General features: G+C 28.6%; 3 protein-coding genes across 3 annotated transcripts in view; 1 reads left to right on the top strand and 2 right to left on the bottom strand.

Annotated features, from left to right (window-relative positions):
* The window catches only part of LOC137806033 (uncharacterized), a 31027-nt gene extending 21904 nt beyond the window's left edge, over nt 1-9123 (bottom strand). The window contains 1 exon segment of the mRNA XM_090300523.1: nt 9059-9123. The gene's annotated coding sequence lies outside the window, so the exon portion shown is untranslated.
* Nucleotides 180-9198, bottom strand: LOC137806034 (putative disease resistance protein At1g61300). Its single transcript, XM_090300522.1, has 5 exons — nt 9059-9198; nt 8867-8955; nt 8692-8763; nt 8505-8588; nt 180-3452 (listed from the first exon to the last, which is right to left on the bottom strand). Exon 5 carries the CDS (start codon nt 3417-3419, stop codon nt 549-551), a length of 2871 nt encoding a protein of 956 aa, XP_090156648.1. The 5' UTR covers nt 3420-3452; nt 8505-8588; nt 8692-8763; nt 8867-8955; nt 9059-9198; the 3' UTR covers nt 180-548.
* Nucleotides 9199-12286: 3088 nt separating this feature from the next.
* On the top strand, nt 12287-14226 carry LOC137806031 (peroxidase 5). The gene is made up of 2 exons (XM_090300738.1): nt 12287-12697; nt 13108-14226. The coding sequence occupies exons 1-2, from the start codon at nt 12476-12478 to the stop codon at nt 13876-13878; spliced, it is 993 nt and encodes a 330-aa protein (XP_090156864.1). The 5' UTR covers nt 12287-12475; the 3' UTR covers nt 13879-14226.
* The last annotated feature ends 2651 nt before the right edge of the window (nt 14227-16877 follow it).

Below are 16877 nucleotides of genomic sequence, written 5' to 3' on the forward strand. Positions count from 1 at the left end.
TATTGCACCTTTTTATGATCAACACTTCCAAAAAAGTCAAGGTCTTAGCTATAGATGCTGTAAAAATTGAGCCTAACTTCGGACAATCGATTATCGTAAGGCTTGCAAGGCTTGATAAAGTTCCTGGAAAGCAATTATAAATGAGAAAAATATCGCTCAACATATTAGAGTTCAATATATATATATATATATATATATATATATATATATTATTTGTGTAAGTTACATTCTGATTTTAAAAACATTGGTTTCTAGGGACTAAACCACAATCCTAAGAATCAAACGATCGATTAATAATGATGAAAAGAATCATACAAAACAATTTTCTTTAAATAATTATAAATTATCTAAAATGTTTTAAATGCAAATATAATTGTCTTTAATTTTGAGTAGAGACAAATTTTGCTCCTAATGTATTAACAAGTAGTTGGTTTAAGTAAAACTAGATTAGTAGTGTCTAATTTGAACCGCGTGAATGAAAAATAACAAATTAGCAGTTTTCATCTAACTTGTAAATAACATCAACTAAGCAATAACATGTAGACTTCTTAATATGTACGTGGACTATGGTTCAAAATTGTTGTTAATGGAGTTGAAGTGCTATACAAATGTGGATGCTTACCTTCCTCAACGATTTCAACAAGTTCTTCTTTTTTATCATGGTATGTTAATGGATCAATATCCCCAAATATTTGATCTAACATGTTGCATTCTTCTATCTTGAGCACTTTCAATTGAGCTAAGCCTCTTAAAACACTGGTCGAGAATATATCTTTTAATTCTCTACATCTATTTACCTCTACTTCCTGAAGATTTTGGAAGATTTGTACAGGATGTCCAGTGGTGAATTCACCTTGACTTTTCTCCGTTTTCTCATCATCTACTAATATATGCTTCAATCCATCACATCTTGTTATATTTAAGATTTTCAATTGTACCAAATGTTGAGCAACGACATATGTGAAGAGAGATGTCAACCGTGGACAACCACTTAAATACAACATCTTTAAGTTCTCAAAAGGCCCATTGGCAGGTTGAAAACAATGCCATAAAGCTCTTAAATTTTTCATGTTTTTCATTCTGATCTTATACAACTTGGAAAAGAGAGTTACCACCTTACTCGAATGGTTACTTGTGTCAATCAAACACTCTATCTCTTCAGAATTACGTATATCAAACTTAATGAGCTCATCCAAACCTCCTCCTTCAATTTGATATATATCTGGGATGATATTTTTTGCGTCTCCCTTAATGTTGGCTATAAATAGATCATTTGCTCTTTTTGCCAAACTCTTAACTACCTCATTTGATATGTCAAAATAGTCAAGTAATAAAGTATTGTGATGAGAGCTAAATTCTTTATAAATACAATTATCAAAATTACGGGATCCTAATACAATTGCATACCTTTGCAGTGTTTGGGGAACACTAAACATGTTAAAGAATTCAATATTGTCTTCATTGTTAGCATCCCATTCTCCTTCAATATCGACAATGTACAACTCTTCTAGTAGATGGGTTCTTTTTATCACTTCAAACTTCTTCCCTTTTATGTAACATTTGTACAACTCTAACAATTTTAAGGTTGCAACATTGGTTTGTAATTCAGGAAATGAAGGCAATGCACAACCACGCAGTGAAAGACTTTGAAGTTTCTTCATATCGCTTACAAATGAGAAGTCACTCAATTCATAATGAGAAATAACTAGACAACGAAGATTTGTTAATGTTTTTAAAGACATTGTTGACAATGGTGTTTTTCCATCCTTATCATTGACTAGCATCAAAACTTTGAGCCTTCCCATTCTTTTGAAAATTCCATCCAATTCTTCTAGTTTTGTCTTTAAGAATAAAAACTCAAGAATGGAACAATCCAAATCATTTGGAAATTTCTCACACCATAGATATCTTACTGAATTTTGTTCGACAATCACATCTTTTTTCACTTCGCACTTGATGATATTGTTCTCATTCTTTGCTATCAAGTGGGCCACATCGCGAACTATGTCATGCATTTTGACATATTCACCCTCTTCATTCTTTTTATCCAACAATAAACAAGAACTAACGAGCTTAAATCTTGCTGCAAACACTTCATTCCTTGCCTCCTCATAAGATTGTGTTTCTCCAACTACACCTAATCCTATAGCATATCTAGTTAAAACTTCAACTGGAATTTCATAATCTTCAGGGAACACAGCACACAATAGGAAAAGTGATTTAGCTTCTTTAGTATCCAAATTATCATAGCTCAGCTGCAAGCACTTGTAGGGATCAATCAAACCTCTTTCAATATTTATTGGCTCAGAACTTCTCAACTTATTCAATGCATTACTCCATATCGGTAGAGCCTTTCCCTTCAAACTACTAGCAACAGCTGCAATGGCAACAGGCAATCCTTTACATTTATTGGAAATTAATCTTCCCAAATGCTTTAAGGCATCAGAGGTGCCTTCAGATATAAGTGCTTTCTTTTGGAAAAGAGTCCACGCTTCTTCATCCGTTAAAATTTGCAGGTAAATCTTTTTTTGACAATCCATTGAAGTACAAACTTCTTCTAATCTAGTGGTTATGAGAATCTTGCAGCCTTTATGGTGTTCAAATGAGGGAATCCCAATTCCACCAAAGTCAAGCTTCTCCCACACATCATCAAGAATCACAAGAATTTTTTTCTCTTGGTTTAATCTCACGCACAATCGTTGGGCCCTCTCCATTACTTCAGTTTCTGTAAATGTATATTGCAGTGAACTTGCAATTCTTTCTTGGATGCTTCGAACTTCCACGGTACTTGAAATAGGCACAAAAAGAACTTTGTCAAACTCTGCTTCTACAAACTTCCTAACCTCCATTACTAATGTGGTTTTACCACAACCCCCCATCCCGTACAATCCAATCATGGCAACATCATTGTTTTTCACTGCTTCCAGTAGTTGCTCATATGCACATTGTCTACTCTCAAAATCCATGCATTTTTCTGAGAGAATATGAACAGTGCCTGAAGGAAGTGAAGCAATGTGATCAAATGGCACATATTTTTTACCCTCTTCGATGAACTTTTCAAGGTACACATTTTTATTTGCTAACTTTTTTCCTACACGGTATTGCCAAATCCAATTCGGACAGTGCCCAAAGCAACATATTTTTTTTGCTTTTGCCTCTTCCAGCAACTGATTCACATTGTCTACGTCATTGATAGCATCTTGCAGCCACTTGTCAACAACTTCACTGATCTTTCTCGTTTGTTTCTTGGCATTGGTAACAAATATTTGGACACTATCTCTCGTTACAATCAAATCGCCCTCTTTTTCTTCAAGCTTTTTTACGAAATTGTTAAAGCAACAAGGATAACGTAATTGATTTAATGCTCCACACACTAAATCTCTTGAAACAGAAGATGCAAAACCCAAGATGCACTCCATCAATCTGTTCCACCAAATGCAACTTTCTTTAACCTGAACAAGAGAAGATGAATACTACATAGTGAGTTTTATAATTATATTTAGATGTATTAGATAACAAAAGATTTTAAGATCATTTGTTGCATTACATATTTCAGTGCGTCACTTTTATAGTAAAATTACAGAAAATGGTTACGATGTTATGTTTAGTAATTAGATTTAATGTTTTATATTTTAAATAATCAATTATTGGAGACACATTAGAAAAAAAATAAATCTAATAACTTTAATGATTAGTTTTAAAAGTTTATGTGTGATAAGATTTTTTAAATGTCCTTTTCATCACTTAGATAATTTTTCCCAACATACTTATTTCTAAAAAAAATAGTTCTAAAAAATTCTTATCCTCCCTCCAAAATATATTATATTCAAACACGTGCTTAAATGACACCTATGTAGATCAAAAGATTTGTTAAGTAGAAAAAAAAAACAAGTGAACGAGTAAAAAATGTATTTAACCAAAGCTTCAACTAAAATATGCATTATATATAAAATTAATATTATATATATTTTATAAGTTTAATTTTATTGATATTCATTTAAATTTATACATGGTCTTTTAGATTATAGCACTTTTTGATAAAATTTGCAAATAGGAAAAGAACAAATGTTGGTAATTCCTACAAAATTTTAAGTATAGAGGGTTCTAAGAATTAAGTTATTGTATGTATTGACTAACATAATTTTATGTATTTATGAATTTAAACATTTTTATATACTTTATGATTGTAATATGAATAAGAATGATTTATTAAAAAAAAATGTTATATTTTCAGGAATTTAAGGAGAGATAAAGTGTATATTTATATTATGAATAAAGATGTCAATTACTCCAAGTCCATTTAGGTTAAATATGAAGTATGAGGCACAATCATAGAAATTTATCAGGAGAATAGAAGGTGATAGAAAACCCTAAAGGAGGCTGCAGTTAAGGAAAAAATATCTTGGATCTTTTTTTATTACTATCCATGCTTGTACCACCATACATCAGTGACCAATTATACCCTTTGAGATTGAGATTAATATGTTCAAAAACTTTTATTTATTGAGGTGTTATTTAAACATAGTATTTTATTCTTGATTGATGATTGGTATTGTCATTTTATTATTATGCTTTTCAAAATACAAAAGAATAAGAATGATGAACCTCAATCCCAATTTTCCCAATTGAATCAACAACTCTTTACTTTGCTTTTATTTAATTTTCATGCAAATTATTGTCAATATCAAATTAAATTAAATTGTTGTACATATTCTTATATTTAGTGAATGTTACTATTAAGATTATGGGTTTTATATTCGTTCTTAGGAACAAGTATTACTTTTTATCTAGTACACTTATTGTAAAAATAATCATCATCAGGTTTTTGGCCTCATCACTGGGAACAGTTTTGTTTAAGATTTGAAAGTATAATTTGCTAAGTAATGTGAATTTGTAAGGTTTTTTTTTTTAGATGTGAATAATTTTTTTTAGTTTTTATGTTTTTTAGATGTGAATATTTCTTAAAGTTTTTGTTTTTTTTATGTGAATAATTTTGAAGTTTTGTTTTTATGTGAATATTTTTTTTTAAAAAAATTTAATTATTATTTTTCTTAATTTTTTTTACTATATTTATTTTATTTTGTTTATGTTTTTGTTTATTTTTGTTTATTAAATTTAGTTCTAGTGTATTTATTATTTTATTTTATTTAGTTTTTGATTAATGTATTTATTTTATTTAGTTTTTATTTAATTAATTTTATTTATTTTTACTGCATTTATTATTTTATTTTATTCAGTGTATTTATTTTATTTAGTTTTTGTTTAGTGTATTTATTAATTTATTTAGTTTTTGTTTTTATTTTATTTATTTATTTTTACTCTATTTATTATTTTATTTTATTTTTGTTTAGTGTATTTATTTTATTTAGTTTTTCTTTAGTGTATTTATTATTTTACTTAGTTTTTGTTTTTATTTTTATTTTATTTAATTTTACTATATTTGTTATTTTATTTTTGTTTAGGGTCTTTGTTTTATTTAGTTTTTGTTTAGTGTATATCTTGTTTGTATTATAACTGCAATAATTGTACTACGTGTAAAAGCATATATAGAGACATGTCCAGGAGTATCATCTGAAAAATAATAAAAATTTTATTTTGTTTTTTCTTTTGTAAATATTTTGTATGTATGTACGAACTTGCATGTCTTTAAATTATATTTTGAAATTATTATGATTTATACATGTCCTCTTTTAGGTTTATAATATAGTGTCTTTTTTAAATGTTACATTGTGAAGAGGATAAAAGATCATCAAATAGAATATGTCCCATACTATTAAGTTTACCCTAATATTCTCATAAATCGTGTTTCGTGCATTTTTTTTATTCCTAATTCTAAATATAAATAAAAAGGTGAAGCTTTTAAATAATATACATTTTTTTCGTATAGAACTTTCTATAATAATTTTTTTGTTCTATTGTTTTTTATCGTTGAGTTAACCCAATAATGTAGAGCTAGAAGAATGATTCTCTAACTTTGTATGCCATCTTGATGCTTCACTAAATTATATTAATATATTACATTTATATTTTTTTTCTCTAAAATTAATTTTTATTTAATGATTTTATTGTATTGTATATTATTATTAATATAAAATGACATGTAATTTTATTATTTTTAATTGAAAATATTGGATAACAAAAGATTATCATTGTCACTTACATTAATGGTAGTGACACTGACAATCCCTTGATTGTTGTAGATGTTGTCATAGAAGTCATCAATAAATATGAAGATCTCGTTATCCAATACATTTTCAATGAAAGCAATAAGAATTACATGTGATACATTAACAACAATATCATTTTGTATTAAGTACAAAACCACACACTTTTAACATGTGAAAACAAATAAGTAAGATGACGCATCAAAATAATAGTCATGTCATCTCGTGAAAAAAAAAACAAAAACTCAATTAAAAAATATAAAAGTTTAAATATTCAATAAAATGAAAACGAATTAATTAAAAATATCTAAAAAGTTACTTGAAATTTAATTAAGTCTAAAATAAATGAGTTTTTTAATTCATTACATATACTCAATTACATTGAAGTGAGTTAGACTTGGTACTTTATGAGGTCTTCTCAAATTAAACCAAGACTAGAGTGCTTTTGAAATTCTACACAAACTTCTATTGTTTTGAAAACATTACATTATCACTGCTTATTACTTCACACATACAATTTCATTAAAAACAATTAATATAGGTATAATTCAGTTTCATTAAAAACAGTTAATATAGGTATAATTTTTTATGTGATTTTTAATAAAATTTTCCGATGTAAAAAGTGTTTATCTTTGGTCCGTAATTGATGATGAAAATGAAATATAGATTATGAATGTTTCTCGCTCCCGCATTTTATTAAATATCTTTTTTAAAAGGGAAGAGACATAAACATAGTGTATTATACTAATTAAAAATTAATATAATAAAACTAAAAGTTGTATTGTTTTATGGAAACATATATTAATATATAAAAAGTAGTTATAAAATTTAAAAGATATTACGATTACTTTATTTTTAACAGGATTTATATATTAATAATATAATAAACCATAATAACAATAAAAAATTAATTATTTTATTTTAAATTAAATAATCTCAAAAAAAAGAATCTTCTCTTTTTTATTTTCTCAATTAACACTGTTTTATATTTATTCTAAGTCTCATCTTTTTTTTATTTTATTAATTTATTCCCTCTCTATTTTATTTCTCAAGTCAACTTTTTAGGCTGCAACATTCCTTTTTAAGTGGGAAAAAAAATCAAATTCTCAAATCCAGTTTATAATTATTTAAATTTATATTATTTTAATTCTATTTAAATAGATTTATCTCAAATATAAATTCATATTTTTACATTTTAAGTTTAATATATTTTATTGATTTTGGATGGTATATAAATTAGATAGTTTTTCAATTTTACAAATTCAAAATCATGGTTCGTCTAGGTCATTTTAAGTTATAAAAAACTAAGTTGAATTAGATCTAAGTAAGGTAGCATCAGATTGAGCTCACGCAAGATCAGACCAAGTTGACCCAGATCAGAGTCAAGCTAAGTCAACCTGAGCTCAGGTCAAGTTAAGTTGATTCGAAGCCAATCAAATTTTGTTGGTTCGGTTCTAGTTCAACCGATCTATGTTGTGTCCAAGTCAAGCGAAGTATAATTGGGATTGTGTTAGGTTGGCACTAGATAGAGCCGAGTTCGCTTAGGTCCAAGTCAAGTAAAGTTAAGGTAGGATTAAGACAAACCGGTTAGGTCGGCGCAAGTCAAGTTGGGTCTATATTGCTTCACATCGAGTTAGGACAATGTTAAGCTGAATTTAATTAATTACACGTTAAGTCAATTAGATTGATCCCACATCAAATTTAATCTAATTGATTTTAATTCATTTTAAATTAATCTAAAAAAATTTAAATTAATTTAATTTAGTTAAGATGAATATGTATTTTACATCCAATCTATTTTATTATATTTAAACTTAATTTTAAAAAAAAAAAAATTCATCCATGATCCTCCGAACTTCTCATCTCACTTTTCCCTCCCATCCAGCTATTCCCATTTTGAACTCTATCGTTCTTTGGTTGTTTATACTGAGTTTTCACAAATGTTCGAGTATTTGTAATAAAAGTTGTTCATAATAGTTATTTATAAATAAAAGTATTATTTTAATATAACTTCTATCCACATAAATGGTTTAAATTCAAAAATAATTATTTATAAATTAAAGGGAGTTATTATGAAGATTAGTTTCCGTAACAATATTATAAATTATAAAAATCAGTGCGTTATTTTAGAAGAAAAAGAGAGTAGGTGAAGTAAAACAAAAGTGCAAATATAAGTCCTAATAAGAAAGATTCAACTAATACAAATTGTTTTTTCAGATCTAACATAAAAAAGAGAGTATATTGTGTTTTGATCCAATAAGAAGAAGCAGATCTAGGAGTCTGAACCTGTTCATTGTAGATATCTAACTAATTTGGAAGAGGAAAGATAGAAAATATTACCTGCTTTAACTAATATGTAGAGAGATGAGAGAAAGAAGTGGTGATCCATGACTTCAATACAAGAGAAGATGAAACGTTAAGTTTCTGCAGAAACATAAACACAAACACATGATCTACAACTTCAATTGCAAAGGAATCGATTAGAAATTGAAAACAAAGCAGAAGTTAACTTCACGGTGATTGATACCTCCACAGAGATGAAAGTACTCCATTGCTTGAATCGAGGAGAGAGTAAAAGAGACGCTGAAACATTAAGTTACTGCACAAGCATAAACACAAACACATGATCTGCAACTTCAATTGAAAAGGAATCGATTAGAAAATGAAATAGAAGCAGAAGTTAACTTCACACTGATTCATACCTCCACAGAGATGAATGTACTTCATTGCAAAAGAGTTAAGAATGAACGCACAGTTATTCCAGCACAAGAGACGGTGAAAGGTTAAGTTACTGCAGAAACATAAACACAAACACATGATCTACAGCTTCAATTGAAAAGGAAACGATTAGAAATTGAAATGAAAGCAAAAGTTAAGTTCAGAGTGATTGAAACCTGCACAGAGATGAAAGGAATCCATTGGTTGAATGAAGAAGAGAGTATAAGAGAGAATCCTGCAAGAGATAAGAATGAAATCAGAGATGTGAACCCAATCGATCTTAGTGGAGTTCACTTTAAAAATACTTTTCAAAAAGTCTTGCTTTTTTTTTCTCAGTTATAATTATCAGTGTGAATTATTATTATCACTACTGTGTGAATGATTGAGGAATGCAATCAACTTTCCACTTTTATATATTTTAAAAGTCTTATTGGTTTTTATGGAAAAATAATAATTATTATTATTATTATTGGAGGTGCTAGTGTAACTGTGTACCAGTTTAAGTTTTCATTTCCATAAACCTGCACATTGCAAAAAAAATCCTTCAACTTTAAGTTTTATTTTTTGAATAATTTGGTGCCTACTCTCTCACCATGTAATTGCATCTTACATATCCTCTATGCACAAGATTATTTATTTTGTAGTATGCATATGCACTTAAGCGTTCATAGCTGTGTATTTGTGGTGTCATTTTTGTGCTCCAATCCAACTACTATTCTTCTTCCACTCATCACCTTCCTACTTCAGATACTTTTCTCTTAAGAATTGAGAATTATTTAGACTTAGTTTAAACCACTTTAATTACAAAGGGTGAGATCTTAAAGAGTACATGTTTTGCTCAACAAAAAAATAAACATCTTAAAACGGATACAAGGTTAAACATAATATTTCTTCTGGATAATTATGAACATAAATGGACTGAGATTATGTGCAATGTTAAGGGGAATCTCTGGTGGACAATAGAAATGCCTTGCAACAGGGATCCTGAAGTTCACTAAGACTCTTGTAGAAATTGTCGTTTGTGTCATTGAATTTGATCCAAATATTGGAAGGTTAAAAACAATTCTGTGTTTACATAGGGTTATGCAGGGTCAACTGCATAATTGTGCAGATCCTTTGCTGCAAAGCTCTGTAGGTTGTTTAGGCTGTTAAATGTAATGGTAATGTTTGTTGTTATGGTTGTGGATTTGTATGAAGTTTCACTTTATGTAAGATTTTGTATAAAAGTTGGAACATCCTTAAAGTATTTTTTTAAATTTATTTATTCTGTTTTTGAACAGGTTTGGGGACCTAGAGAACGATTGCTCCTAGGTTTGGGGACCTAGAGAGCGATTGCTCCTACTCTCGTGTTTGGTCGGTCTCACACTCTCGATGCGTTCGCCCTCCTTGGTTGTGCTTCCCTTTCCTCGATCGTGCTACTTCTCAGGCGGGTACCTGCAGAAGGCACTCTAACGCTCAAGTTAGAGGGGAATCGACACTCGGTTGTCAGAGTACTGTAGATAATGACGTACCTTTACCTTAAAATGCGTGCTATTTATATTACCTTAATGGGCTCTTACTGTTGGGCCAGGTTAGGAGAGATTGTTTGTGTTTAGGGTTGTGTTAAACCACCCTTAATCGTGGATTAGTCTTGTTAATCCGGTCAACCTTTGACTTGAACGTTATGGGTCGGTCGGCCACGTGTGTAGCACGGTCGCCTCTTTATCGTTTGGATGACGGCATGGGCCGAACACTGGCCGACTCAGTGAGTCGTCCGGTCGTACCAGTACATATTCTTTATTGATAAAAAAAAATAATATAAATAATATTGTTTAAGATTACAGGAGGAAGAGCTTCTCGTTCTTGTTACGAGAGTTTTTTGGAATCTTCATTCTTCACAAAGATCATCTTCTTTGTATAAAGCTGAAAAAAAAAGTTATTATAAATTCTTTGTATTCATCATGAGAAAGAATGAAGTTCTTCTTCAACTATTGTTTGTCCATGTAATGGAGGTTACATCCACATTAAATGTTATTGACTTATCATTAAATTGGTGTGATTTATTTGTGTAACTTCTTATGCATAACTTGGTGGATTCTTGTTTTTTAATATTTAATATGATGGATTCTTGTTTTTCAGTTTGACAGTTTAAAAAAATCAATGTTATATACCTAAATAGTATTAAAATATTAGAAACTTAATAAATGAGCAATTAATCTTATTCATGTATAGTTCAATCAATAAATATATTTGTAAAGTAAAAATTTGAGAATATATAAAATCCAACAACATATCAACAATAATTTTCAATTTTAATTTGATAAAAAAAAAAACAAGAAGCTCCACACTTGATGTGTAAGCTTGGGATAATTAATCAGTTTACTCCAAAAGTCTTCTATGTTTCTCTATTCACTTAAGTTTTGCAAAAGTCTTCAAAGAGATTTTAATTTTTTCCAAAAATTGTCTTGTTTCAACAATTCCAGATTATTGCAATGGTGGAGTTGATATTGAAACAAAAAAAAAAGGAAAAACTGAATTCATTAATCTCAAAACAGAAAAGTTCTTGCAACTATATTGTGGCTTTGAACACTTCCTAATTATTGGTATACAAGAGGTTTTGTATATATTAATCAATTACTACCATGAAAGTTTCTACCTTAATTTTATACCAAAAAACGTCACATCATTTTAATATAATAATCTGGTCCAAACAAAATACTGTTATTTTTTCTTTGGTGTGCTTAGCTTGTTCACATAAGCAACAAGCAGTGGCAAGTGGTTTCAATTACCTTAATTGTAAACAAAATGCCAACACTTCGTCAATTTGCATTAGTTAAATGCCAACACTTCACATCAATTTGCATTAGATTAGTTAAATGCCACATGCACCCACCAAAAAAGCCTGAAAAATTTCCTAAAATGAATTTAAGGTATCATTGTTGTCATCACTTTTTTTTTTAATGATTTTAATGAAATATGAACAATGTTTCAACCCTTATACATAAAAGATCAAGAACAATCTCTTATTCTATACCGAGAAATAGATCAATCACATAAAAAATCGGTTTTACAAAAACATCCAAACCTAAGTGGATGCACGTATAAGAAATCTGACAACATGAATAAATTTTGTCATTCACAAAACTTAATCCAACTACATAGGTAAACATGATTCATGAGAACATGTCTTAGAGGAACTTATACCCAATTTGATTACTCAAGACACTAAAGATATAATATGTTATAAGTGTCAATTAATATGTTATTTGTTGTAGGATTTGAGTTAGGTTTAATTTCGTTTTCTAATTTCTAAAGTTAAGGCAAAAATAAGAGATAAAGTCATGAGGATAAAGAGAAAGGTTCAAGGGCAGACAAATTCAACTAACACTTATTTTAATTTGCAGGGTACAACACGGTTTAAATTTGATTGTTGGCTTAAGCAAATCATCAAAACTCACTCACTATAAATAAACTTATAAATACATTTGCTAGAGCTCAATTTGTCTCCAACTCTTCCTTAATCAAAAGTCTACAGCATCATATACACAAGTACAACACAGATTCTCTTTCTTGTCTTTGTCTTGCAACTTTCAATCAAAGCAACAACAACAACAATGGATAATCTTCCATGCTTGCTTCAAATGGTTTCTACTTTGCTTCTGATTCTAAGTATTTCATCATTGCCCTCATCAGCATCTCTGGATGTGGGTTTCTACAGCTTCACATGCCCATCTGCTGAGGCAATAGTGAAAAGCACTGTAGAAAAAGCAATTTCTGCCAATCCAGGCATAGCAGCTGGTCTCATTAGGATGCACTTCCATGATTGCTTTGTTAGGGTAAGTTCCCTTCATATATTTTTCGTATTCAAATTGGTGTATTGAGAGAATGGTTGGTATGATGTCTCTTAATTTTTCTAAAAAATCTATATAATCAGTAGAAGGTGTTTGTATCAATGGTAGGAATTAAGATATTTTTCTGTTTCCAAAGAGGAAAAAAGTTTTAAATTGATTTTTTTATAAGAGTTGAAGTATATATGAAATACCTTTTATTTATTATTCATTTTTTATTGATAAAAAAAATCTATACAAAAGTAATCCTATACAGAATATATATATATATATATATATATATATATATATAATCACTTCAAAGAGAATAAACGTTAAAAACATATCAGTTTCTTAAAAACATATGAGTTTCTTCTGATGATTCTGAAATTGGTTTGTGCTCCTCTTGTGGTGATCAGGGATGTGATGGTTCTGTGTTACTAGCATCTATACCAGGTAACCCAATAGCAGAACGAGACAGTTTCATCAACAACCCAAGCTTACGTGGGTTCGAGGTGATTGAGGAGGCCAAGAAACAAGTGGAGGCTGCATGCCCTAACACAGTATCGTGTGCTGACATTTTGGCCTTTGCAGCACGAGACAGTGCTTCCAAAGTTGGTGCCATAAACTACGATGTTCCATCAGGACGCAGAGATGGTCGTGTCTCTATCGGTGATGAAGTCATAGACAATCTTCCTGGACCAGGTTTCATTGCTGATCAACTCATTGGTAACTTTGCACAAAAGGGTTTGTCTGTAGATGAAATGGTGACACTTTCAGGAGCACATTCAATCGGTGTGGCACATTGTGGTGCCTTCTCAAATCGCTTATACTCTTTCAGTGACACACTCAGACAAGATCCTTCACTTGACCCTTCATACGCTGAAACCTTGAAAGCCATGTGTCCTCCACCACCACCCATCACAGACGCCATAGTTTCTCTAGAACCTTCCACTCCCATTCGTTTGGACAGCAAATACTACGAGGGTTTGATCAACCACCGTGGCTTGTTGACATCAGATCAGACCCTGTTCGACACTCCATCCACAAAGGAAATCGTTGAAAGCAACGCATACAATGGTGCAAATTGGGCTCAGAAGTTTGCCCTAGCAATGGTGCGCATGGGTTCTATACAAGTTCTCACTGGCTCCGATGGTGAAATCAGGAAGCAGTGCAGCTTTGTCAATTAGTTAACGCTTCTAAACATTTCAGGAGTGTTTCAACCCTTATACACACAGAGTAATACTCTTTAATATTTCTCAGAAAAAGCTTTGAAAAACTTTGGTAATTTGTTCATATTTTCCTTGCATGAAGGGTGAAATTGAAATGGTTTGCAGTGTTCTTCTGTTTTTTGAGTTTGATTCGTGCCAATTCAAGTGTATATCCTCTAGGGCGTTTATTCATGTTTTCTTGTAATACTTGTTTTGCTGATAAACAATAATAATACCTTGATTTCCCTTGCATTTGAATAATGTACTTTAAATGGTTATCGGAGAAATCTAATGAAGAAGTTATTGGCTAAGTGGTCTTTTTCCACTGTGTTAGATTGAATTTTCTTGATGTTTATCTATTCAGTCATAACTTTCCTTGCACTGTAAGTAATAAAACTCATTTTCTATTTTAGGAAGATTTTAATCATTTACTTATATTTTTCTTGGTTTGTTCTTCAATAGTTTAGATTGGATTTTTTTTTTATCATAGTAATCACTTTTAAAAAAAATCATATAGAAACTAATTTTAAATACTAAAATAATTAGTTAATGTTTGAGGAAATTAGAGACAATTTTATAAACTAAAAAAAATGTATTTTAAAATAGTTTCTATTATTAATAAAATAATTTTTAAATTGGTATTTAATCATTAGTTATCAAGGTTTTAGTTACTATGTATTCTAAATTAGTCACTATTAGTCTTTTAATGATTAATTTAAAATCCAAAAATATTAGTAACTAATTTAGATAACAACTTAAAAATTATTTTATAAATTTTTATTAATAATAGAAATCACTTTAGATATAAATAATTTTTTAGTTATCTAATTTAGTTAATATAGTGACTAATTATTTTTTTATCTAAATTTGATTCTTATTTAATAAATTTTTTTAGTAAATTAATGAGAGGAACATTTTAATATTTATCTTAAAATACAATATTGATAATCTCCATTGTATAATAGGAACATTTTATAACTTTTTAAAAGTATGGGTTTACCACCACTGAGAACAATTATTTTTGAATTATTTAAATTTCAGATTAATTTTAAAAAAATATTTTGTAAAATATTTTATTAAAACTAATTTATAATTAAATTATCATCCACATAACTATCATGGTGGCTAGGGAATTACACAAAGGTTTTTAGTTTGATAACTGTTATTATTCCAACGTTTATATTATTTAAGAGTTGATATCAATAATTTAAATTATTTTATTTCAGTTAACCAAAATATGTTTAACAGAATCGTAACATAATCAAACTCCAAAACAAATAATGTAATAATTAATCCTAAAAATTGACGTATGAGTATAATTAAATCAATTATTAAATTTGATGTACGAAAACACTCAATTGTTATATATTTATTTATTTGAGAGATATCATACAAATTAACTCAACTTGTAACAAAATGGAGCCATCATTTCCGTTGACAAAACAACTTATTGTTAATTAATATTCATAAGGAACCATTCAATTTTGACTTAGTATATTAAACATAATTTTAGGTAAATGGAATCCAACATTTTTTTTTTGCTTGGTACCTGTTAAAAATTCTATTACTTCAAATTAATATTTTATAAGTGTGAAAAGTACAACCTAAAATAGGCAAATTTGAACTATCTCGAAATTTTAAGGGTTAAAACAAAACTCATTGCGACATATTCAACTTTTTCTAGAAAAATACTGAACATGCAATGAATATTACAAGTAATAGATATATCAAACGACGACACCTAATACATTCAAAATTTATTAGAAACTCTAATGTCTCAATTTTAGTTTGAGTTTGACTAATTTGAGTAAATTATTTTTTTTACCAGCTTAGAATAAATAAATTATTTAAAATATTTAAGAAAATAAATTTAAGTAAAGGAGATTATGGGGGAAGCATAAGGAATTTTTTTAAATGGGAAAATGGGACTATTGATATACAATAAATCAAGTGATCACATAATTAATGAACTACATTTTAGTTTACTTAAATGATTTTAAATTTACATACGTATTTATAAGTAATACTTATAAATACAATAAAACCATGAAATAGAAACCAATTTTTAAAGATCAAAATAATTAGTTACAATAGGAACTAAAATAGAAACCATTTTAGAAACTAAAAGAAAAATTGGTTTCTAAATTAGTTTCTATTATTTTCTATTATTGTTAAATAGTTTCTAAATTGGTATCTAATTAGCAACCAAGGTTTTTGCTACCAAATTTAGAAACTAAATAATTGGTAGTTAAAACCTTTGTTAATTAGATACCAATTTAGAAACTATTTAACAATAATAGAAAATAATAGAAACTAATTTAGAAACCAAATTTCTTTTTTAGTTTCTAAAATGGTCTCCAATTTAGTTACTATTGCAACTAATTATTTTGGTTTCTACAAATTGATTTCTATTTTATGATTTTCTTGTAGTGTTATATACTTCTAGTAATCAAATACCAATGGATAAATCATTTAATTTATTTGTGCATCCTTTAGAAGACCTTATGATCACCTTTCCTTAAAGATGAGTCATATTTGTTCTTACATTAGTTTTAGTCTTTGTCATAAGATATTTCATTACAACTTCAAATAAATTGTTCTAATGATGTTTATGTGATATATATATATATATATTAATTTTCTTTTGAAAGTTTATCATAATTAAAGTTGTAAGGTTTATAGTATTATCTGCTATTAATTTTTTTTATTCATTGATGTTCTCGGTATAAATAGCATATTGAAAATCTCACATAATTTAATAATATAAACAAATTATAATTTAAAATCTTTCTAAACTAGTTTTGTGAGATTTTTGTTCTCAATTGGTATCCAAACTTTTTTTCTTTTTTTTTTCTTTACTCTCCTTCGTATATTTCTTTTTAATGATTGTTTTCTTTTTATATAATTTGATTTCACTCAGTCGTGGCTCATTCCACTAAGTGCCTTTGGATTTTGTTCAACCTTTTTTGCTTGCAAGT

The sequence above is a fragment of the Phaseolus vulgaris genome, chromosome 3, assembly GCF_051622355.1.
Source record: "Phaseolus vulgaris cultivar YP4 chromosome 3, ASM5162235v1, whole genome shotgun sequence".
Taxonomy (NCBI): Eukaryota; Viridiplantae; Streptophyta; class Magnoliopsida; order Fabales; family Fabaceae; genus Phaseolus; species Phaseolus vulgaris.

What these genes read in the sequence shown, in the direction of transcription:
- LOC137806034 (XM_090300522.1), bottom strand. Translation starts at nt 3,419, where the DNA reads ATGGAGTGCATCTTGGGTTTTGCATCTTCTGTTTCAAGAGATTTAGTG.
- LOC137806031 (XM_090300738.1), top strand. Translation starts at nt 12,476, where the DNA reads ATGGATAATCTTCCATGCTTGCTTCAAATGGTTTCTACTTTGCTTCTG. An exon ending in TCCATGATTGCTTTGTTAGG is followed by an intron (nt 12,698 to 13,107) that starts GTAAGTTCCCTT and finishes TGTGGTGATCAG; the next exon opens with GGATGTGATGGTTCTGTGTT.